The sequence below is a fragment of the Odontesthes bonariensis genome, chromosome 14 (assembly GCF_027942865.1).
Source record: "Odontesthes bonariensis isolate fOdoBon6 chromosome 14, fOdoBon6.hap1, whole genome shotgun sequence".
Lineage (NCBI taxonomy): Eukaryota > Metazoa > Chordata > Actinopteri > Atheriniformes > Atherinopsidae > Odontesthes > Odontesthes bonariensis.
This window is the reverse complement of record NC_134519.1, coordinates 20,402,787-20,430,514: the sequence shown is the minus strand read 5'-3', so window position 1 is coordinate 20,430,514 and position 27,728 is coordinate 20,402,787. Positions and strand designations below refer to the sequence as shown.

At 40.6% G+C, this 27,728-nt stretch overlaps 1 protein-coding gene across 4 annotated transcripts in view; it reads right to left on the bottom strand.

Annotated features, from left to right (window-relative positions):
• The window catches only part of tnr (tenascin R (restrictin, janusin)), a 99,587-nt gene extending 72,376 nt beyond the window's left edge, over positions 1–27,211 (bottom strand). For all 4 annotated transcript variants that reach the window (XM_075483417.1, XM_075483419.1, XM_075483418.1 and 1 more), the window contains exons 1-2: positions 27,161–27,211; positions 4,023–4,143 (exon numbers count right to left, since the gene is read on the bottom strand). In XM_075483417.1, the coding sequence (XP_075339532.1) occupies positions 4,023–4,124 (102 nt within the window). In that variant the 5' untranslated portion in view covers positions 4,125–4,143; positions 27,161–27,211. The remainder of the gene's footprint in view (positions 1–4,022; positions 4,144–27,160) is intronic.
• Positions 27,212–27,728: the final 517 nt, after the last annotated feature.

Below are 27,728 nucleotides of genomic sequence, written 5' to 3'. Positions count from 1 at the left end.
CTTAACCAGAATATTTGAAGATAAACAACAAGCACATGACACATGTCAGCTGGGGAATTCTACTTTCTCCTTCAGGGAATCAATATGGTCAGTAAACAGTATAAAAGCAACAGAAAGGAGTGAAAAGGGCAAAAACGGACCACAGGATGCAGATAGAGTCCCATCTGTCCAGCAACAACATACGGGAGGTATGGCAGGGAATACAAGACATCACCAACTACAGAGGTTGTGATGCGTCTACAGCAGACCTGAGAGCACTACTGGCAGAGGAGCTAAACAGCTTCTTTGCCCGGTTTGGATCATCCCAGCAGCACTCATCTGTTCCTGCCCTGCCCCCACCTCGCTCCTGCATCACTCCTCTCACTGTCCAGGAGCACAATGTCAGAAGTGTGCTCCTCGCTGTCAACCCCAAGAAAGCTGCTGGCCCAGATGGAGTCCCTGGAAAGGTGCTCAGAGCGTGTGCCAACCAACTCACCCCCACCTTCACCAGGATTTTCAACCTCTCCCTGGCCCAGGCAGTCATCCCATCCTGTCTGAAAACATCAACAATAATTCTGGTGCCGAAGAAGTCTCCCATCACTAGCCTGAACGATTACCGTCCGGTGGCCCTCACTCCGGTAATCATGAAGTGCTTCGAGAGACTGGTCCTTCGGCACATCACGGACCACCTCCCCCCAGACCTCGACCCCCATCAGTTCGCATACCGGGCGAACAGATCCACAGAGGATGCCATCGCCGTAGCTCTCCACTCTGCACTAAACCACCTGGAGCAGCAGCAGAGCTATGTTCGGATGCTCTTTGTGGATTACAGTTCTGCCTTTAAAACCATAATCCCGGACAAACTCGCCACAAAACTGAAAACCCTTGGCCTCCCCCCTTTCACATGTGCCTGGATCAATAACGTTTTGTCTGACCGACCCCAGACTGTACGACTGGGGCCCCATCTCTCATCCACCCGCACACTGAGCATTGGCTCCCCACAGGGCTGTGTGCTGAGCCCCCTCCTCTACTGCCTCTACACCCACGACTGCAGACCGGCCCACAAGGACAACCTTATCATTAAGTTTGCTGACGATACTACGGTGGTCGGTCTCATCTCCAGGGGTGATGAGGTTGCTTACAGGGAGGAGGTCCTGAAGCTGGCAGAGTGGTGCTCAGAGAACAACCTTTCTCTGAACACCAAGAAAACCAGAGAGGTCATCATCGACTTCAGGAGGCACAGCACTGATACAGCCCCCCTCTACATCAATGGCGAGCGCGTGGAACAGGTCCACACGTTCAAGTACCTCGGCGTCCTCATCTCTGACAACATTTCCTGGTCAGAGAACATCACAGCCATCATCAAGAAGGCTCGGCAGCGGCTACACTTCCTGAGAGTTCTCAGGAAGCACAACCTCAACTCAAACCTGCTGCTGACCTTCTACCGCTCATCCATCGAGAGCCTGCTGACATACTGCATCACAGTATGGTTCGGCAGCTCCACCGCCGCTGACAGGGAGAGGCTGCAGAGAGTCGTCAAGGCAGCACAGAAAATCATCGGCTGCCCTCTCCCCTCCCTGATGGACATTTACACCTCCCGCTGCCTCAGCAGAGCCAAGGCAATCTCCAAAGACAGCTCCCACCCTGGCTCTGCCCTGTTTGACCTGTTGCCCTCAGGGCGGCGCTACAGGTGCATCAGGACTAGGACAAGCAGACTTAAAAACAGCTTTTTCCCCAAAGCCATAACCAGTCTAAACTCTGACACTCACTGATCATCCCTTGGACAATCCCAATTCTTGTGCAATATTCAAATTATGACCAGACTCATAATTGTGTGCAATACATCCACATACTTGAACCTACTAACACCTTATTTTATTTTATTTCATATGTTACCACTAACACCATATTTGATTCTATTTATTTTAGTACCGTAAAAAACTGTGCACCTTACATCCTCCCTTTTTTTTTACATTACTTATATATTTTTATATTTTATATTTTTTATATTTGCACTCTTTGCACTGTTTTTGGTGGCTTTGAATTTTGTTATACCACGTATGATGACAATAAAGGCATTCTGATTCTGATTCTGATTCTGAAATGTAGCATCTATACACATAAAATGTGTTGATCTATCAAACCATCTGGATTCCAGAGGACACAGGAGGACCTGTACATCACTGAAAATGAGAGCATGTTGCTAACTTCAAATATCCACAGTGAGCTGCAGATGCTGCTCAGACAGCTGCAGCATCTCTGCAAGTTTGAGAACCTGATGAAATTCTGAGTCTTACATCATTGTCCTCCAGAAGGTGGCAGCTACATCATCTTACCAAGTTTACTTTACTCCTCTGACATTCTGAAAAGTGTGGTGAGTTATTAATGATAAATATAATGTGAACATCTGTGTCCATAGCATCTATAGACAAGGCCACAAAATATGCAAGCAAATTTTTTGCCCTCATGCTTTGGGGGGCTTTCACAATAGTAGCTTTACCCACCACAAAACCTGTCTGCAAAGAAGATATATAACTTTGCAAATCTACAATAAATCTTGTTCACTGTCAGCTGTGTGACAGCTGTCATTTATTCAACGCCCCCATTTTAACTGGCAACAGTCACCGCTTAATACAGCTGTCTGGATCCATGTAGGGTGAATTATTGTGTGCTTTTTACTTTTCAGTTTGTACAAAGATATTACTTTCTGATCTCTGTTGACTTATTTCATGTTTAAAATTGCAGTAGGTATGAGCAACTTGGAGAACTCGGAGTTCTGTGTTATTTATGAAAGTCAACGTGTTGCGGACTGTGGAGTCAGGCTCAGTGTTTACCTTTTTATGAGGGAACTCAGTATAAGGACAGACAGATGTTATTGTTTCATGGTTTGGTTTGTGTCATCTTGATGCATAAAAAAAAGGACATGAAATGAAGGAGAAAATTCATGCTTCCCCCGAGTTTCTAGCTGCACGCTGACACCTTTTTGCTCACAGAATGCACAAGCAGCTCTTTACAACCAGGAGAATATGCAGTTTCTCTCATGCTACTCTTTTTAAAATGGTGTTTATGCTCTGAGGTAGCTGCTCTACTGGATTACTTGTAACCTCCAGATGAAGATATTTAAAGGTCCTGGAGGCTACTAGCTTGTGATTAGAAATAATTACTTCTTTTTTGTTAAACCATTCGTATCCAGTTGACTTTATTCCTTGCACCCTGACTCTTGCTCATTTGGAGTTGGGATGGGCTCCAGCCTGACAAATGTTGCTTTGTTGAGACGAAAATAAATTTCACAGGCAGATCGTTACATTGTTATGCTTACAAAGAAAGATGCTTGGCATTTAAAAATAACAGTCGCATATTTTTTCCTGGATCTTTGACAGTTTGAGTTTGAGTACTGAAAAGTGAAAGATCTCTCATAAATATGCTCGTCGAACCAGCTCCAGTGGATCTTGAACAACAGTCCAGATACAACCAGAATGTCAATTTGGAACTTTGCCACCTTAATTTCATTGACAAATCCCTCTTTGAAGTACAAAAAGGCTTTCAGACTTTTAGATGCTTTCAGGCTTTGGTTCGTGAGTTTTCCTAGTGTAGAAATGAGATACATAACAACATGACGAGGCATGCCCAGATAGAACACCAACATAGATGCATACCCTCTGAGGCAAAGTAAAGTGTTGTAGCTATCAACAGCCTATTTATGATTAAACAATAGTCTTAGAACAAGTAAGAATTAAATTTGAAAAATAATGTCATAGAAAAAAAAATGGGAACTTTTGTCAGTCATTGCACAGCATGCGTTAACAGAAAGTTTGACAAACCCAACATTAACCAAGGCAAACTGCTCTATATGATCTTACTTCCTAAAATGGTATACTTACCAAAATGAACTACACAAAACACGTGCTGACGTGGGTATAAACTGGCCGGCCAGGGTAGAATCTCAAAGGATATATGCCAAAAATAATAGACTGGAAATAAATCATGAAAATGACAAAAATAGCTTCAGACAGTGCCAATACTTTTGTGTGAACAGTCTTTACCTGAAGAGCAAGAAGCAGAGCCAAAGCCAGGATCCAGCTACTTGTGGGCACGGTGGCCCGGTGACCCTGCGCCGCCAGTGGCATGTTGAGAACAAAGCTCATTACTGCTGTCCACTCACACCTGTGAAGGAGTGAGAAAAAGAGCAAGAAAAGGAGACAAATTGAAATCAGAAAAACAGAAGAAAGATATTTACAACTGCACTTGTGTGTCTGCACATGAAGACATTTGTTCTTCTTACTGTGCCAGCACTGAAACATAAATACATGTTCATGGCTTTGTGTTAGTGAGTCCCACTACATTCAGCTCATCCTCTTAAATGATACATAAACGCCTTTGATCTAATGTAAAGTAATTGGCTTTAGAGGGGAAATAAAGATTAAAAAAACTCTTGAAGGGATTATTAAGGAGAAGGCAAATAACCTTTGAATAAATTTTACCATGCAATACCACATATTTGATCTTCCCACTTGGGAGCAATACAGAAATATTGCTCAGGGACGATGTTGATAGATGGATTTCAGCAGAGACGTGTTGTGAGTGATGCTGCTGTAATCCTGTCTCCATTGAGTGGGAAAGCGAGAGCAGGGACACACTGAATTAAAAGCCGCACAGAAGAAAAACAGACGCGGATGCTTTGAGCAGGCTGTCACATATCGGCTGAGACATGATGGTGCAGAGCTGAATTTCTATTTTAAAGCGGATCATTTTTTAAGTCATTGAACTTGATGTCAACGTTCAAGCAATTCACTCAGCCCGCAGAGCATGTTTCATCGTGTGAGGAATGCTGGTTGTGTGTACGCTTAAATGAGTTAAATAGTTTTTGCTTTAGCATCTTCAAGTGGGTGTGGACAGAAGGCAGCTAAGATGGGCCTGTGTAGTTTGTATTCAAGAACCTCTTATCACAACAATGTATCTCATGTTGGGGAAGCAGGCGACTGCTCTCAGCACGTTCCCTTTGTGAGAACCAGATGGTGGTCTCCTTATCTCACCTCACTGGCTCAGACTGTTTTGTGATCATTTAGGGTGGAAATGTTGAAAAAAAAACTGTATATTTCCACAGATGAAAAACAAAGAGACTCCAAATGTTGAAGCAGGCATCCTTTTAAGTTTGTCTCGTGTAAGGAAACCAAATGCTCTTTTTTTTGCTTGTTTGTTCTCTTAGATTAATGCATACTCAATGTGTGACTTTCTGTGCACATTCTGCAGAAGAAAACCACACGTCACTTTTCAAGCTGTTCTCTTTTGAAGCCGAACTGGCACATCTTTCATTTCATTATATCTTTGCAAGTGCGCATGTGTGTGGTGAAAAGAAGTCGTACATAACCGTGTTGACACATACAGTGTATCTTCAAATAGAAAAAAAAACAACACAAGACAAAAAGATATTTGCTTATTTGTTACAATCTACAGGATGCCTCGCCTCAGACAGTGCTTCTATGGCTTTTAAAGATGACTGTGGCCTTGCTGGAAATGACTCCCAACCAAAGCCCCCTTCACTCTATGCTGAAGAGATGGAAAATGTACTTTGGAACCTTACCTCAAGCATGCAGCTGCTGCCTGACATGACAGTAGTCATTTATAATTGTTGAATTCGCTAAACAAAATGTGTAACAAGAAAATGATGAAAAATTGAGATGGACGAAGCCAGCTGGATTGTTCTATTCAAAGCTATTAGCTAAAGCAGGGTCCCTTTGGCTAGTTTCACTGGATAGCGTATGTGTGCTTATGGGAGGTTATGATGACAGATGCCACCACGTATGTGAAATGTTTCTCAAACTTATAACAAGCATGAGAGATAGCATTACACGGAACTGGCTGTTACCATCATGATTTATTTCACACCTTAACAAATCTATACTGAATGCTGCTGCCATCTGTTGAACATTTTGGAAGAAAGTCTTCATGGGTTTTCAATGGCTTCGATAACTCTTTGAAATTTCCACACAAAAGCTTTTTCTTAACCGATTCTGACTTAAAGGAACGTGTGTTTTCACTTTTCCAAACCTGATGTAATGCAGACGTTGCTAAAAGTCCTTAAAGACAACAGTGTAAGAAGCAAAAACATCTACAATTTGACACGCAGGCAATTGCATCTACTGATGGACACAGAATCGAAACCCCTGAGAATCCATCCATCCACTGAGATTATCATAATCATTATTTATTCATCTTACTTTTTTGCAACTATGTTCAACATAACATTCTGCATTGTGCTTTTCTTATCACTAAATGGGCTGACATAGACAGTATTCTGATTTTAATTTGTCAGCAGTTTAATGTTCTTGCCTGCTTACCTGCCTGATTTGACAAGTTGTGCATTGTATTGTTATTCAGATGGCCAGCATAACATCTGAGCAAAACGAAAATTAGGCTTTTAGTTTTAGTTAACTTTGCTGACACACATTTACAGTGACACTGATTAATGTACGTGCAACAAGCTAGCCGTAGCTGATCATTCGCACCGTGTCAACACAGGAGACTCTGTTTTATACAATTTGGATGGCAAAGAAATGGAAATAAAAATATTATTACATGTAATGACACTTTTTTATTTAATCGTGGACCAAAAATAAGATAAAATGATATGCATGTGTTTGCATGTAAGCTTACATTTTAGTCACGGGATCATTGTCCTGGCTGATGCCGGGTCGCGCACAACAAGACAAGATTTTAATGGAGGCTCAATTATAGGCAGACTGATTCATTCAGAGTAAAGAGAATCAACATGCTTCAGGCACTAAAAGTTGGCCTAATATACTCACTTTTTTTCTAGGAGTGAGTGGACATGCTCTTAGACAAGCACACGAGCCAAAATAAAACCATGTGCCCTAATACACATGCCCTGAAAATACACTTACATAAATCCACAAAATGGACTTAGAAATAATAATCACTGGCATGTTTACAACCACCAAAAAAATACCTGAAGCACAACTGAAGTGATGGTAAATGAAGTATATCGGCACTCAGCCCCTCAAACACTTTCTGATGCTGAAAGTACAAAAGTTCAAACCTTTATAAGTTATCTGGCTTTATGCAGTTTTAAAGGTTTTCACATTTTCTCTTTATTCCCAGTAGAATACTCTGCATATGTAGGAAAGTAAAAGTTTAATGGATTTGAGGAGGCTGTGAAACAATGCGGTCAGATCACGTATTACCTGGTGTTTTCTTTTTTGAAGAACTGGATGGGTTTACCCCTCTCAAGGCTGAAATGAAACTGCCAGTTCACATTACAATAAAAAAATAAAATCAGGCCATGGAAGACATACAATATTCAGCTTACAGAAAAATGGATACTGTAAAATACCCTCAACTATAAAATGAATCACAGAAAAAAACCTATTTAAAAGTTTGATGTAAGAAAAATAACTTTAATCTAGTTTTTGTCCTTTTTTTTTTTGTTGCTACAGTAAATTACATTTACCTTTGAAGTGAGCTTTTGATTTCTTGCTTTGACTACATTTTTCTAGCCTGGGCGAAAGCCGACTGTTGACTCCGTCCAACAGTCTGGGAAAACCCAAGAGGAATCTGTTTCCATGGAAGGTGGGACCTTACTCAGCAACTTAAATTCATTGGAGTTCCCTTAACCAATCAGTAATGTTTAGAAAGGACGTAGGTTATGCGCCGAGGTTCATGCTTACTCTCGCGAGGCTCTAGCTCGCGAATCACGCTTCCCACATCCGCTTTCATTATACCGGTACCATTATGATAAATCAAACTTTTCCCAAAGCCAGTTGGAAGGAGAGCTACGACATCCTTGCCACTAACAAAATTGACGAGGCATTCCTCTTGCTCTTGTTTTAATTGTGTAATGCTCTCCAGAGTTGAGACAACTTCATGGATAGCTTCTAGCATTCTTCTGTCGCCATGTTTATTTCCGCTGCGGTTGAACAACAATTATATGGACTACAATGGACTCCGCACGTGAGTTCTGCGTCACCACTCGCAACTGTTTGCTGATTGGCAAAACACTGAGCGAACCGAGGTAGGGGGATTTGGCCAGACTATGTGCAGAGCCAAAATCTTTGGGCGGAAGTACGTAGGATGGCGTCGCCAGGCTAACATTTTTCAACCTCAATGTGAAAGATGGGCAGGCGAGGCGAAAACAGAAAAGAATTGATTAAAAAAAAAAAAGTATGATTAGACAGAGATACTAATCCAATTATTTCTATGTCTATAAACTGTTCAGTTGTTCCATCTGTTTAGACAGCTTTTTTGTTTACAACCAACTGGATGAATACACATTCAGGTGCCAAAAACTGCAGCTGGCAGTTATAGGATTGTGACTAACTTTTTTGAGCAATTTCCCTCCATCATTTCAGGCACCTGAAATAGGTTTAAAACTTGTCATCTCTGTTTAGGAGTTCAGCTCTGCCAAACAAACGAGGCGGAGCAATGCTTTTGGCCCTCTAAGTGGTGCACACACCTCTGAGATGATGTTGCATAGAGACCTATTCATATTCAACAAAGCAGATGCAGTCACATTTTCAATGGTTGAGTGGAGCTTGCAGTTAATGCAAAAGATTGCATTACAAAGTGGCCGTTGATCGCATGTGTCTTATACTGGAGAAAAAAGTTAGTTTGTACTTTTGAGTCCCAGTGTATGCAAATCTGGTAAATACATACCACTTTTCTTGTCTTGTTGACCCTGCAATGCACTGTTTCACTACAGGACACATTCAACCATACATTCTTACAGCACACAGTAGTCTAATCAGTGTAACCGGCTTTGCTGTGATTTTTCTTTATGACACACATTCACACACCAATGAATGCATCAGAGGGAACGTGGGGTTCAGTGTCTTGCCCAAGTACACGCCGACAACTGACTGCTGTTGCTTAGCTGCTAAATGTTCCCTATGTAACAGCAAGTTTCTCACATTTTTTCAAACTATTCAAATAATATTGCATACTAAATGTTTGGTTAAACACAAGCCAAGCAATATGCTTCATGTTTTTGGTTGACTATCGTACCCCTGTAGACACCCACTGGCCGGTGAAGCATTGATTTCATTGAGTGAATTGGCCACACCTACAAAGATGTGAATAAACAACATACCACTTTGAATATGCATGTGTGTTTCTACCACTTTCTACCACCTGCTTGAGCTTACAGGGTTGCGCAATTCTTAAGCTGCTTCTTAAATCACTTGAATAAAGCCCTTTTTTTGGCTGACCATGGTGTTGATCTTTGCATTGCAGCCTACAAGCTCGGTCGTGACAAAGAGCAACAAACAACCACTCGATATTCCACAAGAAAGTATTGAAATGTTTGAAGTTTTGCAACTTCTCTAAGCCTCTTTTCTGAATCCATTGTCTCATTGTGAAAGAGTCAGTCTTGTGAATGGGTCAAACGCACGTCCCTTTTCAAATGTAATCTTTAGTAAAAAGAAAAAAACAAAAACATAATTTTTGGGGAACTACATTCAAGCACAGATTCAGACACATGAAGTGTACGGCTGATATTTACAGAACGACATGTGGATGTTTGCTCTGAAAGCAAAACATTGGTATTAACTTCATGAACGATAATGTAACACAATGACACTCAGGAAAATGTTGCATCAATTTTCACGAGAAATTAATTGTTAGATTTTTACGGTGGCCAACACGTGCAAACGCGCTGCAAACGGCGAAACAAATCCAACAGTGAAATGCTGCAAGAGAAAAATGCGGCAATCACAAAATCGACCGGAGCACACGCGCTGCAAACCCCAAAACACATGCAAGAGAGAAACGCTGCAAACATCAAAACACATGCAAGAAAAAAACGCGCTGCAAACTTCAAAACACAACGGAAGTTCGCCAGGCCACTAGGGGGTCTCGACCTGTGGGATAGGGGATCGACTATGGGAGATCTACCATATTAATATTTTTTAAACACTTGGCCGTAATCTTTACCTTATTATAGAAGAGCAGCGGAGTTATGTCGCTATAATAAGTGAAAAGATTACGGCCAAGTGTTTAAAAAAGACATAAATGACAACGTACCTTTTGACTTTCTTCTCTTTCGTTAATATGGTAGATCTCCCATAGTCAATCCCACAGGTCGAGACCCCCTAGTGGCCTGGCGAACTTCTGTTGTGTTTTGAAGTTTCTCTCTTGCATGTGTTTTGAAGTTTGCAGCGCGCTTCTCTCTTGCATGTGTTTTGATGTTTGCAGCGTGTTTCTCTCTTGCATGTGTTTTGAAATTTGCAGCGCGTTTCTCTCTTGCATGTGTTTTGAAATTTGCAGCGCGTTTCTCTCTTGCATGTGTTTTGATGTTTGCAGCGCGTTTCTCTCTTGCATTTATTTTGATGTTTGCAGCGTGTTTCTCTCTTGCATGTGTTTTGATGTTTGCAGCGCGTTTCTCTCTTGCATGTGTTTTGAAGTTTGCAGTGCGTTTCTCTCTTGCATTTATTTTGATGTTTGCAGCGCGTTTCTCTCTTCCATTTGTTTTGAAGTTTGCAGCGTTTCTCTCTTGCATGTGTTTTGGGGTTTGCAGCGCGTGTGCTCCGGTCGATTTTGAGATTGCCGCATTTTTCTCTTGCAGCATTTTACTGTTGGATTTGTTTCGGCGTTTGCAGCGTGTTTGCACGTGTCGGCCACTGTAGATTTTAGTCAGAATATTCGAACATTTTTCGAAACTCAGTTAAGGTTTTACATGGGAAGCAACCCGTAGAGTGATCTAAAAAATAGTAGGATTTTATAGTTCTTTAAAATTATTAGTAATATGCAATATATCACATTTATATACACAGTATATGTATATATATACATATTTTAAAGGGCGTTCCTAGAATCCTGTTCTTAATTATTTTCAGATCTCCAGGATACTGTGCAAGTTTTATTGATGAATTTTCTGAATTATTGTCTGTTATTTCGACTGATTTTAACCATTTTATCTTAACCGGGGATTTTAACATTCACATAGATAATATGACGGATGGTAATGCCAAATAATTTTCTTCTGTGCTGGACATGTTTAGTTTGTGGCAACATGTAACAGAACCTACCCACCTTCGAGGTCACATTCTGGACCTGTTTTTTTCTAAAGGTGTTGATATTTCTTCTGTTGTGTTATTGATTTGGCCTTGTCTGACCATTTTTGTATTTTATTTGATTTATTGATCACTCAGAAAGTTCCAACAACCAGCTTCTCAGTTAAGAAGAGGTACATCAATGAGAAAACAAGTGCTCAGTTTAGGGAGGCCATAGCTATGTTACCAACAATGAGCGCAGAGTAACATAAAACATATAATGGTTGTTTGGTCGATGTCGGATTTTTTTACACCAAAAACTTCCAAACTACAGACACAGCTCCTTTTTTTGGCACAAGTTCTTCTGTATCAGCATGTTCTACTAGTTCTGCAGCTTCGATTTTCGGAACTTTCCATGTCTATCCTATCCACCTTCACCTTCGAGTAACGCAAGTGCTTATTACCACCTCGCACCCATAGACAGTAAACATGCGTGTTTAGAAGCGCAACACTGAAAAGGGTCCCATCTCAAACAATGTCGTGCGACGCAGCGTTCCCCCCGTTGTGTAATCAAATACACCGGTATGGCGGTATATTAAAAATTCATATCATAACGAAATTATAAACCGGTATTCTGTATGAACCGGTATACCACCCAGCACTAACTGGACTTCCCAAAAAGAGCATTAAACATCTGCAGCTCATCCAGAACGCTGCTGCTAGAGTTTTAACCCGGACTAAGAGATCTGAACACATCACACCAGTTTTAAAATCTTTACACTGGCTTCCAGTCAGTCACAGAATAGATTTTAAAAGCCTGCTGATGGTTTACAAATCCCAGAACGGTTTAGGCCCAAAATACATCTGTGGTATGTTCAGAGAATATAAACCCAGCAGAGCTCTTAGATCCAAGGACTCAGGTCAGCTGGTCCAGTCCAGAGTCCAGACTAAACATGGAGAAGCAGCATTTAGCTGTTATGCTGCAAACAAGTGGAACAAACTGCCAGTGGAGATTAAACTTTCACCAAACGTAGACATTTTTAAATCCATGTGAAAAACATTTCTTTTCTCATGTGTTTATGCATGAAATCTGCACGATATCTTCTAATTTATCTGGACTGTTGCTTGTTTTTAAATTTATTTAAATTATTTTAGTTGTTTCTCTTTATATTATTTTATGTATTTTTCACTCCCTGCTGCAATGCTTTTATTTTATGTGAAGCACTTTGAATTGTTTTGTACATGAAATCTGCTATACAAATAAATTTGATTTGATTTGATATATATATATATATATATATTTTTTTTTTACTTTTCACCATGTAAAACATATTATATTGCAGCTAACATTTTAAGATGTGCAACCTTTGGGGATATGCTTGTTTGGAGACATGTGCTCTGTTTTCTGAACTATTCATTACCACATCAGTTCAGCTACACTGCTGTTGCATGGAAACTAGAACAACAACAATCCACATCCCCAGAGAAATTATAGAATATTATGCAGAGGTGAATTGGAGGTACAAAGTAATGATGGAAAAAAAGAAAAACTGCTGTATACAGAGAAAACAAGAAATCATGCAAATAGGATATGCAAGCTTAACCTCCTTATTCCTGTTGCTGACATCGTGACGCCGTATGAGTCAATGGTTCTCCTGAGAAATCTGATGAGACATACGTGAGTGCACCATCATGTTTCACAGAGACATATCTATAGGGATCATTCCGGATGTCATTGTTATCACGGAGAGCAATAAGAGAGTCCAAGCATGACGAGTAAAACGTGGGGGGTGTTCCCTTTAAAAGAAAAGAAAACAAATGTTCATTTTCTCAAGAGGGATAAAGGTGACACAATAATTTCAACTGAATTACACATTGCTGCACATCTTATTCAGTTTTCATTGGAAGTGTAAAAGATTGTCGCTCATGGCTGCTTTGTAGAAGGCAACAAACCGACAGGTTGTCGTTACCACATCAGTATTAACAGCTGCTGCAAGCACCACTCCCGCCCCCATCCATTATCATTTCTCCGCCACAGATGAGAGAGAAGGGCCAAAGAGTGTGTTGTCCCTAAAGCTCTTCTAAGAAGTTGCACGGATTGCAAAATTAGCAATGGGTCATGAACTTTCTTTTCCAGCAGGGTTTCTCTCTTAAGGCTGTGGACTGACTGCATTTATACCTGGCAGCGCACTCTCTGATCTGCTGCACAAACACACTGTTTTCATCATTCATATACAGACCACATTTGATACAAAGTGCGAATCACTTCGAAAGTTTCGACTAAAACGGAGAAAGAGTGTCTTTGAAAATCAAAAACTGTGCACACAAAGACAAAAGAAGGCAACAAAAATAACATAAACAGAGAGATGTGAGCGTACAATTACAAGGATTTAGTAATGGCATTAAAAGAAAACACTGACAAGGGGGTTCAAGAGAGTTGAAGGAAAAAGAGCAAACAGCTTCATCTCTCTTCAGCTTCAGCTTCATCCAGCCAGCTACATCATAAAATAAGAGGCAGCCACTGAATTCTTCTCTGCCCACAACCTCCTCACGACTACAGCCTCTCTGTGTGCATCTGTGGGTTTTAGCAGCGAGGGGCCCACAAGAGATTAACATCCCCGTTGGATTATGGAAGTGAAACGCCCTGCAAAGCTTCATTAACTCTCACTCGGGGAGTGTGTGTGCAGCTCCCGTTCCACGGCGGCAGGGCTTTTTAGACTGTTGCCTCCTGACTAAGTGTTTGCTGTCTGCCCAGTAGACATATGTCTCAATCTGTGTACGTGGACTTTCTCCTCTTTGTGGCCCTCTGGGAGCTCTACGAGAAAAGATAAATCAGCCTTGGGAGCAGCTGACTGTCACTATCCATAACAAGAGTCAAGAAGGGGATGGCAAAATGTTCATGAGGCAATTGCTCTGTGTAGTCCAGCTGGAATGGCAACCGCCAGTGCCTCTTCAGCCGCTGAGATACAGAGATGTAGTTGCTGAGAGAGCCACCGTGATCATGAGTACTCAGCACATAAGATGGTATAAAGCATTGCTTCTGGTTTAAGATGCTGGTGGCTGGTTGTCGATCTCAGGCTGGACTGTTATTAAGGGGCAGAAAAAACATCCATCTGCTGAAATGCTGTCTTTCCCTCTGCAGCGTCACACAGAGGGACAAAGAAGAAGAGGACAATTTTCTGCCATACTCGCACTTTCTCTTCTTCATGATTGTATTCACCTGTAGCGTTATTGGGCATTTATATATGTATTAAATATAAGGATTTATAAGATGTTCTCACAGTCTCAATAAACCTTAAACCTCGAATATAGGGCACCACCTTCCTGTATTTTTAACTTGTTTTAAGTTACAGTCCATGGAGGACAACTGTTAAAATCTTACGATCCTGGTATGTTAAATTAATAATCAATTAATAATCAGTGTCATATCTCGCTACTTTCGTGAAAGTTCTCGTTTGGTTGGACAGACATTACGTAAAGAAAGCATACGACACAATCTGTGATTATAACATATATAGAGATATATGAACTATTTATTAAAATGATATGACCAAAGACATGAACCTTAAAACAAACAGGAGATGCATGGAATATGGGTGATTATAAAAAACACTTAGTGAATGGAAAATAAAATATGGGGAATGGAGAGATACTGGATGTATTCAAATAGTTCAGGTTGGCTGACTATTTGACGCTAAACACTGACATTTTGGATTAATTTATCATTCTGTGAAAGCCTCGAGACATCCATCAAACCCACTTTAAGGTGAAAAACGGGTCGGTCTTACTGTACTGAAGTTCTGTGGAGTCAGCTCGGAACAAGGCAAGTGGGGGCCACGCGGGGTCCGAGGGGATTTCTCTTCCGCTCTCTGGGCCTTCCTGGTTGTGGTGGCTGACTTTAGCGGACTTCTCAGCAGCTGCCTGGATGGTCGCTTATCTTCACCGGGAAACGGGAACGCTGGTGCCAAAGACTTCACTGTGCATGATTAAACTCGTCCGAGCGTCAGAGTTGGTCCGTTGCTTCTGTGATGAAGTGAACTTAAGTTCACAGAAGATTAATAAAAGGTTGCTTGAGTTGGCTTTCTTGGTAGGAAAACTTCATTCTGTTCTTATCTTTGTTCGGGTCTTTCTTTCTCGTCTCCGGGGCCTTCTGGTTATGGAGGGCTTCATCCTCTCGTCTTTCCGCTCTCTCCTGAGATTATGGGAAACTCCCAAAACTCTGGTGAGCTCTTCTTTTCTTCTCAAGTCATCTCCAAATCTCTCTGAGCAACTGTGATCTGCGTCCTGTTCTCTGCTCTGCTCTTTGTCTGCTCAAATCTGAGTCTGGTTTCGCGGGCTCCGGGGTTTGACTCTCGGAGGCGGGGCATGACGTAAGCTTACACTACTCTTTCAGCCAATGATATGCCTGAACTGTGGTGAACGTCTGCCTGGGTGTCTGTGTAAGATGATCTGTTTTCAACATGTATATGGGGATTCCTGGATAAAACAAAGAACTCTATTTCTCCATTACTCCGTCTCATAGAACATTTGTCTCTGTGATTCTGAAAACACCACATCTTGTTAAGATATGCAGATTAAAGATATAACATAGACTTGTGATATAAAGACACAACATAACACAACATGATAACGACGATTATGAGTCTCAAAATTCAGATGAATATATGTAAAGTCGTGACATATGAATAGGGAACCACACAATGTTAATTTTCTGTGTTAACAATGGGGATACCAAACAAATACCAAATAGATACTGAAGGGACATCGTTAAAAGTTAAATTGTTGCATATATCTTGTCCATTTTACTGGGTCCTTGTGTTCGTAAATGTTCAACACTACAGACCACTAGGGGGCAATGTTGTTCCGTCGGCGGGTTTGTCTTTTCCCAACAAGATTATTTCTCAGTCAATATTTAAGCCAGAATCGTACAAATTGTCTCTATATGCGTCTTGTGATCTAGCTGGAAACCTGAAAGAACGTGTATATGGTAATCAAACACATTTAATACAGTTTAGGATTCGACTAAAAGTGAGTCTTAGTGAATATTTTCAGTTCGTGCTCAGCCATCTGGTCGGTTCTCTGGTGGAAAAGGGTGTTAAAGTGTCAACTTCGATTTATGGTCAAGATAACATATTAAGGTCTCCCACTTTTCCAACAGAAAGATTCTTTGTTCATTTTAGTTTATTCCAATTTTATGGCAAGCGTCTGTTGGAGTTCCACTCCCAAAAGCTTTCAAAAGGCCGAAGGTTGTTGTAAATTAGGCAGTTTCTGTCTCTCCTTTGTGGAAAGAAAATGAAGATCTGGTTTTACCCAGAAAAGCAAACATCCCCCTCATAGGAATGTTGGTGTCTTCAGAGGCTGCAGACTTCTTAATCCATACACTGTGACTACCTCTTCAGAGAATCAACCTTGGCTCTGTGCTGGTCCAGCTCCTCTTATTTGCTAACTCTCACTTTTCATTATCTCAAGTTGTCATTTTCGCCATCTCCTTTTATCTTTGTGACAGGGCGTTCATTTTCTTTCTTTCTCAAAGGATTTTCTTTATCCCTGCCCCTAAAGTCTTTTTGTCACCGCACAGTAAATCTGTTCTTTCAGAGATGCTGACTTTTAGGCTCAAACGCAGATGGCAAGACAGAATTTTCTCCCCTCCATGTTGATTTTCTTTTCTTTTTCTATGGCAGAGGACCTGGTATCCACCTCCTTGCTTGCCCTGTGGATGAGAAGCCCTGACTTCCATTTGCACAGCTTAATGTGCAGCCACCTCAACATGAACATAAAACCAATACCAGGCTTTCTTGCAAGGGTGATCGCTCACTCTCTTTAATTCTCGTCTTTTGCGTCCCTTTATTCCGTCTGCATCCTTGCATCTAAGTTTCTTTTTCTCAACCTCTCTTTCTACCCACTGCATCTTGTAAATTGGACTCTGGCAACATTACGATGCTTTTCTCATTATTCCCATCACTCCGGCCAAATTGCCTCTTCTTTCAGGACCATTGAGCTCTGTTCATTGGCTGCTCTCGCCACCCGAGGGCTGCACAAGTCTTTTCCTCCATCCCTGGGATATTTCCGAACAACAATGGGACAAAGAAATGGATTCAATTCTACAGCAAATAATACAACCTCAGGCCACTGATAACTACCTGCTACACACTGTAGACTGTGATCCGTTTACCAAGGAACATGTGAGCATTTCTGTACCCTTTTTCTGATAATTATTTACTAATTCCAAGGACACCAGAGGTGGGGCGTGTGGTAATCCTGCCAAGGGGGTTATTCTTAAAGATAGGAGTATGAAGGGCGCATTCATCAACTGTAGTAAATCCCAGTGTTAGAAAACAACACTATCCAATTCAGCTAAGTTAGACTAGTCAGTTGAGGTGTGATGCTCCTCCGTGACACTCCTCGTCTGAGTGTCGAAGCTGAGGTGCTTGTCAGACAGCAGTCTACAAAGTAGTCAAACCAGTCAAACAGGTAGTCAAACCAGGGAATGCACTTCAATGTGTTAAATGTTACACGTGTCAAACGAAGACACCAAAAATATGGAAAAAAAATCGCAACTCAGGCATTTTGTTTTGTGCCCCCATAATCTAAAAATGTTTAATTTAGTGAGTCGCTCAGATCTGCAGGCTAAAGTTGCATTACTTTAGAAGGTTACAGTCTTTGCCCTCTTTATCGCTGCCTAACTTCAACTTCAGATGATGCTGCATTCTTTGTACCAATGAAATTATTTTGATCTTGCTTTTTTACTGACATCAAATTCTCATTAATACTTCCTTAGTGCACTTAACAGAATATATAATTTAACTAATGCTTCATCATTATTATACTTATATCCCAACAAGGAAATCTGGCTTTTTTTACCTGTTGAAAGGTGGAAATTCTGATTTTACATTTGTCTTTAAGTGCACCATCAGTACAGCACTAGTAACAGACGTAATAATGTGCTCCAATTAAGTTCTACATATCTAAAAAAAAAGGCAGACCCTGAGGAAGAACAGAGTGGAGTCCAATGGGTCACCTCATTCTCCTAAGAGTATCTGCTTGAAATGAGGTGTAGTCTCAGACATTTAATTAAGAACTCAGTAAATGTTTTCAACTTGGCAAAAAAGCTGAAAACATGTCTTCTTTAACATAAAGTATGAACAATTTAGGCCACAAAATTTGTTGTTGCATAAATAGGCAGCACCTCCACATTAAATCCAAAAAGTATAAAAGGTTATATTGTCTGAAGTTGAAATGTATATGCAAAGAAAAAATAATAAGGTCATAAAAATCACTTGTCTTACAATTGTGCCTGAAGTATATAGTCAGTGTTTCTAGTAGTGCAATACCACATTACAATTTAGTTAGAAAACATAAGAGTTTTGTTTGACCGATCTTATTCAATTAAATAAAACTGCTGCCGTCATGTTGAAGGTTAACTTATAGATTGTGACAATCTGTCCATATAAAGCGAAATGCTGGCAAATGAATAGAAAGGAAACAAAGCAACAAACTATGAGCAGTACACAAAAGATCCTGAAAGCACTATCAGAAAGGAAAGACAAAAAATTTGGCACAGGGACAGTAAGAGTGAAAATGACAGAATGGATGGATGAAAAGCCATGAGAGTGAAGTTAAAAGAGTGAGGGTAAAGGCTTAAGTCCCTTGGAGTTCATTCCGCTATGAATTAGGAGGAACTGAAAAGAGTCCCCCAACCCCCTTTGTCTGTCTGCTGCAGCCGAATACCCACTGCTTTTCTATTCTGCTCTGACACAATACCAAGCTTTTAGCAAATTCATTTTCCATTTCAGAGCTGCCCGCTGGTCATTTCAGAATGGACAATAAATGAAAAGAAAAAAAAACCTGATGGAAAAAAAAGGTAAAAGGTACAAGTAAACTAAACCCAGAGTTGTTCTGCATTTCACACATGACATTTAAGTAACTGTATAAAGTGTAAACCGTGATTTTCTTTCCATTTTGCATGTGGTACTACTTTTAGTTCTGTACAGCTTTCCTAGTTATTTTTTGCTATTTGATTTGTGCCTGGTGCAATAAGTTTATATCAAGTTTTGAGAAAGCATTACTCTTTATTCTTGTCTTTCTTCCAGACGCGGCCGCTGTATTTGGGCAGGATGGGCAGAGCCCCGCCTTCCACACCCCAACCTTTCTTTTATAGATAAAATATAGATAATTATAAATTATAGATAAAATATTTATTTCAACTTCAATCACAGTGGGAATCGTATTACACCATATTGTGGCTTGTGACGGACTTTGCGAGTGGAATCTGTTTTTATTTTCGCTGAAATATAGCCTACCTCCAGTGTGGCTGCTTAACGCTAGATCTATGGCCATTGGCCAGGGCAGATGCCTGGTCTGCTCTCAGCTAAGCCCCGCCCCGCCGAACTCTCGAGCACATTCTACCAATCAGAATCACTGTAGGCCCCTACGTAGCATAATATCATGTAACATTTAGCGAGCCTGTATAGATGCTATTGGGGCAGGTGTATGATCTGCCCTGGACATGGAAAGGACTCAAAAGGTTTAAGAAATATATTACTCTGCCCATCTAGCCAGTGGGAACTTCAGTGCTGCCCAAATTCCCCTACAAACTTGTTGGATAAAACGGATAACTATGTTGGATTTGATGAAGGATATTGGCTGTTTAATCCGGATTCACGTTTGTGGCTGGTAAAGATTTTACTTTATAGTTGCTATCTTACAAAGTTTAAGTGATTGTGAACGAAGTCTTTGCAAAATGGGAAACTGGGAGTGATTTAATGAAATATCTTAGCTTGATGAGCAAAGCAATGTTGAGACAGTAAACAATGTGTTGACAGCTTCGTACATGTACAGTAGGTTACTTGTCTGCTAGCTTAGGTTGGAGCACTGTTGGTGTGTGTGACATGAAGCATTTTTCGGAAAAGGCAAAAAAACACGAGTCCAACAAGGCGTATCTGAATTGTGCCAGCCATGCAATGCTTTGCGACAAGTTTCCCTCTAATTGAAACGTATTAATTCCTTTCACAAACTTTCTCTTCCCTCATTTTCCCGTGGCTTTTGTGTTTGTTGTATGGCAGACTTTTATGCGAGTGCGCACCCCCCCCCCGCCAGGGCCGTATTAAGTCAATGTGGTGCCCCTGGGCACTAAACCTCAAGTGCCCCTAGGCTACATTTTCAAACGTATTCATTCAAAATCAGTAACAATTAAAGCAGCATCCATCTATATACAGTATGTAGGATTATTCAAATATCTCCATTTAAAACCAATCAATTCAATTCACCATCAATCCAAACAGCATCCATATATTAAAATGTACAGATTCAAAATCTGTATCAATTCGAAGAGCATTTGTCTATATTGAAATATATTATCAATTCAAAGAGCATCCACCTATGCAGCACCAACAACACTCCTATTATCCAGGGGGACGTCATTGCCACAGCCGTCCCAGAGCACCATAAGTTGTCTCCCCGGAATGCCAAACCACACACACTTAAAAACTTAACCAGGGTGCTTGCTCTTTTTCCAAATCAAAATTCCAGACTTTTTCCAGACTTTTTTAAAACTGATACTTTTTTCCCCCAAGACCTTAACTTTATGTACTTGTAACTTGTGTGCCTACTGCCTACTTCAGATTGTACCAACTGTGTTTATTAGAAATGTTAATTTTTATAGGCTAGTATTCAATGAACAAATGCATTATTCGCAGTAAATTATGCTTTTACTGATGAAAACGTTTCAAAACATGAAAATCACAAGTACATGAATTTCACATCAAACAAGTGTCACAAAAACTATCTATAAAAATGAATGGATGGATGAATGAATGTAGAATTCAGTCTCTTCACTCACATCTCATCCCATTAGGCTAATACAGTAAGTGACCAGTTAGTAAAATTATAGTTTTATAGCCTACCTTCCTATTTCTCATTTCACAATGCCTTTGAGCATACTGTAACATTCTACCATACATTTATTTTCCATACTTTATTAAGACTTTCACACAAAATCCAAGACTTTTCAAGGTCTGGAAAACAGTGCTTCAAAATTCCATACTTATTAAGACTTTCAAGACTTGCGCAAGCACCCTGTTCATCACGGCCACAATGCGTCGCAACACCTCTCTCCAATACTTCGCCGCATCCTCTTTTTGTTGTCTGAGAACAACATCAACCGTACACGCATTCCGTGACCTCCTGAGAAGTGAGAGCAGACACTCGCGGTGGCTTGCGCTCTTCTCGTGGGCTGTGACTCTGTCCGGGTGTTTCCAGTCACTGTACCCCTCGGTGAAAGCATTTTGCTGCCCAGCCAGGCATTTACACGCAAAACAATACACCATGCCGGTTGAAGGGGAATAGATTAGCCAATCTCTAGACACTGACTGTTTGTTCGGCAGCTGGCATTGGAAGAGATCATTTGTAAGAAACCTGGTTTTCTTACCGTCGTGCCGTGCTGATGCTGCATATTTAGCCGCCCGGTTGTGGTAGATGGTGGGACCGTTAGCAATAGCCAGCTGGTTGTCAGCAGTTGTCGATGTTTTTATAAAGAAACGATCTAACACTGGAACATTTTTAATTGCCGCTAAACGCCTGGAGTCTTTTTATTTTTTTATTTTTCTCTTCGCACAACCACTCAATTGATGTCTATCCATTTATTTTTATTTTTACCGCGTTTTTTAAAAAACATGATGCATTTCACCATAGGTGGACTGGCTCAACTGACAGGTTGAGGGAGGGGGGTTAATGTTCACATTAGGCCACTATTGCTCAGAATTATGATATATCATTGCTGTTCTTATCACATTAGTTTTAATAATGAATTTTATATGAATATTTATGTCAAGTGTCAAGTGTAATCATTTTAAGTGTACAAACATTCATGAAAAAACTATTTTTAAAGTTTGTCGTGTGGTGCCCCCCCACTGGCTGTGAATGGTTGGTGCCCCTGGGCACTGTGCCGCAGGCCCATATAGTTAATCCGGCCTTGCCCCCGCGTATGGTTGCATAGACTATTGGCCTATTGCGTATGCTCCATAAAAGCTTGCATTTTGATAACGCAGATCATCTGCCCCGCCTATTTTCCAGACCACGAGCCGCTACTGATGTTGAGACAGGAAACAATGTGTTGACAGCTTCGTACATGTACAGTACGTTACTTGTCTGCTAGCTTAGGTTGGAGCACTGTCGGTGTGTGTGACATGAAGCATTTTTCGGAAAAGGCAAAAAAACACGAGTCCAGCAAGGCGCATCTGAATTGTGCCATGAAATTAGCCATGCAATGCTTTGCGACAAGTTTCCCTCTAATTGAAACGTAGGCAGTATTAATTCCTTTCACAAACTTTCTCTTCGCTCATTTTTACGTGGCTTTTGTGTTTGTTGTATGGCAGACTTTTATGCAAGTGCGCACCCCCCCCCCCCCCTGCGTATGGTAGACTATTGGCCTATTGCGTATGCTCCATAAAAGCTTGCATTTTGATAACGCAGATCATCTGCCCCGCCTTAAATCCAGACCACGAGCCGCTACTGCTTTCTTCTGTATGAAACCTGCAGAAATAATGTAAAACGTTCCTGAATTTTGCTTGTATCTATGCACCTCTGCCTGCTTTTTCTTTTCTCTCACTCAATTCTCATCCTGTATATTTTTGCTCAGGCATGACGTGAAAAAAAAGTGGCCAGAAAAACTTCAAAAACCTGCCTATCACCTCCTGAGCTGTTCCCTGTTAGTCCCTCTCCCCTTCTTTCTGGTGATCCATTTCTCTCCTTTCATCTTCCTCTTTCAAAGGCCTTTGTCTCTTATGGGACTGATATGACAACACACTCTCCTGTACCTTTCATATACAGTAAATAGGAAGGAAAAAAACGTAATCTCCCTCCCACCTGTGCTATCTGTTTCTCTCTCTGCTATGATTTAAGGTGGGCTGAAACGGCACATAAAGACAGCGACAATTAAATTCCATAAGCTGTGCTGAGACGATAAAGCAACTATGAGGGATCAAAAGGATTGACACGTTCTTGTGTTGCGGCTGCCTGTTCGATGCCTTACCAGCAAGGGAAGAAGTGCTCCCAGGTCTCAGTAGAGATTGTATTCAGTTACCAAATAAACAGCTCAATGGCCGAGAAACAAAACAAGTGGGTACTATATTTAATATCTATTTATGTAAAATATACCTTTACCCTGCACAATCTCCACGTCATTCACATATCTTACCCTGACAGTGACTTAAGATGTTATTATCATTAGTAGTATTATTTTTATTTATCACTCATTAATTTAACAAAGTCAAACTTAGTCAAAGCATAGCAGAGAAAAAAGCTTTTCCAGTAAAGCTAAATATAAAATGCTCTTCAGGAATCTACTTGTATACTTTCATTCAAGAATGTGTTGACCTACTATAAGCAAAAAATGCTGCATTAACAGCTAAAAAAAAAAAAAGATCTACACGAACAGACGGCAAATGCAGGATGTACTGTCATCTCAGTTTGTCAGGTGGTGACAAACTAACACATTTTAATTGGAAACTGCAGTTTTGATTTGATCAGAAATCCCATCAGTTCATTATTTATTCAGTCTTTTAATGATTTATATTTTGATACTCGGATATTCACAGAAGGGGCAGATTAGTTGGACCTCCATTTCAGACCGAGATAAGTTGACTCAAGACATACATTATTGACCAAGCTATCACTGGATTCATGCTACATTTTTCTTATTGATTTAGCTACAAACAGTTGGGACACACTGCTGATCATATTGCAGAATTTCAGACTTTAAATGTGGAAAAATAATGTGGAAAAATAATGTGGAAAAATAATGGAATATAATAAAGCTTTATTTGTCCTTAAAGACACAGTTTGATTTATGACATTTCCACTTAACATAAAAAAATACCAAGAATTCAGTCTTTCAGGTGGATGGTCAGAAAGCTTGCTTGTATAGAGACATAATTATATTGGGTACCAGAGCAATGAGAGAGTTGCTTTGTTGTTCTCTTTTTTTCCTCCATTGCACCGCCATATCAAGTGGGATTTTTTTGTAAAAGGGGAATAACATAAGCAGGACAATGGGAGTGTTCATGTCAGTTCTGTTGTTGCACATCTTGATTGGAAAACACGGCAAAAACATCAAGTCTTGTAAAGCTCCATGAGCATTAATGTCTGTGCCCTGTAGTAAAAAACGACCTGCCTGACATTTTAACGAATCAAATTTTGGCAAAACCACTCAGGTACAACAACAATGTTTTAAGTAAATGTCAGGTAGTATTTAGGAGGTGGGGAAAGCCTGTTAAGATGTCCAGTATTAATCGAACTGAAACAGGGTCAAATTGGAGAAATCTCCGGTACATATGGAGGTAAGGTCAGGTTGGTTGAATGGTTATCTTGGCTACATCTCAGTACCAGGACATCCAATTGTGATGCTATCAGTTCCAGGAATAGTCCTGTGAAGAGACAAGACAAAAAGTCCACTTCAATAGCAGAGAGCATGCCACTGTGACACACTGCTCTGCCTTTTTTCAACAACAGTCTTAACGAAGAAAAAGCCGAAGTAGAATAGAATCTCACTGGTAAGGGTGCAGCTATAAATAAAATGCGGATTTCTTGAACAACTGTCATTGTTTACAAGCGTTTTGACATGGTGATACTGTGATGCATTCTGTGTTCTTTCCTATACAATACTGTGTAGAATGACAACATTCAGAATCCATCATATTCAAAAATCTGTCACTAGGAGCTTCAGTAAATTCTTAAGTCCTGAGATGCACACAGTGACAGTCAGCGGCTGTCAGTGGAAGTTGAAAGACTCTTAGATTCAAAGACTTTGAAATAGTTTTGCAGGTCTGTCTATCATTCTGCTACAGTTGAGTCTTCTGAAATATCACATTTTGATGTGATATTGTGATGCCCTGGTGTCATGTAGCTTATTCACAAAATTTTCTCTTTGTTGAAGAGACAAACTGCCGCAGTGCTGGCATGTAGTCACAATGGAGCTGTCTGGTTAACTATGTACTGCACAGCATATCTAAAGACAGTTTGGATTTGACAAATATTTTCACACAAACCTAGCTGTTTTCTAAATGTGAAATCCATGTTCACATTGAATTCCTATGCCCCTGTGAAACCGTGCAGATCACCTCTCAATTGCAGGTAGACGAGGTTTCCAAGAGAATCGCTCTTTAAAAGCAGTACCTGTGTTTGTCTGCCACTGTTCTGGATGTCCAGCATCTCCTGGTGCTGCTGGAATAATCAGGACTGACACAGGCACAGAGACCATAATCCCTATTGATTAGAGACCCGAGATCAAAAGCTTCCACTCCTGTCACTCTCAGCCCTTTTTTAACTCCATTCTATTTAGGCTGTTTCCTTTTCAAGCCTCCATCTCTCCATCTATTTTGGTCTTCGCTCACTTTTTGATTACATGCTTACATGTTTACCTTGTGGGGTTCTCCTGACGTGACTTGTCATTCCATGCACTGTTGCAAAAGCGACTTAGCTCAATCATGACACTTTATTCAGAACAAACTGACTCATCCTTTTTCTGTATGCTCAACTACATGATGCTCAGTGGGTCAGGAGATTCCTAATCTGACTCACTAGATGTAAAGTGTTGGTGTAAGCTTGCCACTAGATGCATATTTCACATTGTGTTCTCCTAGGCTACCCGTAGCTTTTTTTGAGAATCTTTGCTACAGCTAACAACAGCCCTGAAAGCCAGAAACCAGAGCATTGTGTTTGTGCTGTCTCAGCATGATGCATCAAAGTATCCACACCTCACTCCAGCGCTGTCGAGATAGGCCTGGTTGTGAAAAACTAGTCATAGCTGGTGCTGTGGGCGGACTGCTTGCTTGTGTTTAATGACTGCAAGAAGTAATAAAACAGTTTAAACAGAGGGAAGGTTAGCGATAAATCAACGACTATTATGCTTCCTATCCTTCTCCATTTTACTCATCCTAATCATCAATTACCTTTTCTCTGTCTGCTGTTATCGACTGTCTCCGACTACTCCATTAGGACAATGAAGAAGTTAATTCCCCAAACTGTTTACCTGGTTTGCTACAATTCTAAACTTTAGGAAGCAAATCTATAAATAGATCTGCAGATGCATTAAGATGTGTTTCTTTGTTTCAACCTCGTGCATTTATAATCAAACCACTGACAGGAAAAAATTGCACCTGGGCCATGAGACCCGTAATACTAGCTAAAACACTCCTATATAATGATTGAATGTGTCAATTTTAATGAAACAGTTCACACAAGTGTTCCATAAAGTTGCCAGAACAACACATAGCATCATCAAATAAATGTGGCTGTATACTGCTGCAAGTTGCAGAACTGTAAAATTAAACAAAAACTAAGAAAAAAATAATACTGCATTAAATGATGCCCTCCATGATTAATATGCATGCAACAAGGCCACTCTCTCTGTGAGGACTGCATGATAAACAGCCAGGGGGAGCGAAAACCATGAGCTTCGCATACAACTAACAGAATTATTGCCATTAACCCAAAAATAAAAAAAACACAGTGTGAAGTTTAGCGATTGGAACACATTCTCAGGACACCTGCTACATTTCTGATAACCACTGCTCAAAATTGAATCTGTGTAAATTACCTCTGTGTGTGAGCACAGCAGATTTTGGGCCTATTTTGTCAGATAACACAGCTGAAAATTTAATTAATTGAGGAAGATAGCCGAGCCGTTTAGCCCATGTGTAATTAGGCAAAGCAGTGAATCATATTCCCAAATCAGAAACTACAGATCAAACATATATCGTGGAGGTGCCAGTTCTTTCAAGAAGTTTCATCCGTCAAAAGTAGCGACATCCCTTTAATTGTGCAGAAAGTCGCTCATTGATTTGTATCACTAGACAAGTACATTAGTGCAAAGGTAAAAAGTCTCATCTTTTCCTTGTGTGTGCACGACTGTCATGTGATGGGTGACTGTCAATCCATTTGTGTTCTTCTTAGAAAGCCAGTGATGAACACATACATGGAAATTAGCCCAAGATGAGGGCTAATTGTCTGATTAGATGTGCTTCAGGTTGATAGATGCACAATAAGCCCGTGCACAAAAAGCAGTAATTAAGGAACATTAGACCATTAAATTGAACATTACACAGTAGCCCGAGGGAAAAATATCGATGTTCATTAATGTGTCTTGACACGTAGGTGTGCGGTGACGGGTGGGTGCCCAATACCGTTTCTGTGAGGACTTTATTCTCTTGTGGCCAGCCTCTCTCGGTGACTCTGCACCTGCCAAAGACAGGAAACATTCAATCAGCACTACAATAATTACACATTTGAACTGCTTTCCGGCTGACTTAAGAGTGCAGCGATCTTGAGTAATAATTTTAAATGCAAATTTCTTTTAGGTAAAGTTACAAAGTCTGCGGTACCTTCCGTGCACAACACAAGACGCAGGTAAAAGGATACACTTCAGTCTTTTCTGTCCCTTTCAGATTGGCAATGTCTTATTACTAAATAAGCATTGCAAGTCAACTCTTTATATTCACAGCACAAACAATCTCAGGCTCCGTTTCTGCATTTTAAAATGACACACCAGCATATCCATAAACGCAAAGAAAAGCTCCCACATAGCAACAATGTTCAGAGAGGTGCACACTTGTAAGCTTACCCTGTTGAGAAAGAACAAGAGCACATCTTTAAGCACGGAAGATGGAAAAAGTGCTCATTTGCTTTCCTGATCTGGTGTGTTGCTGCCGGTTTGTTTTTCTGTCACGATGCACCTTCCCGAGGCACATTCAC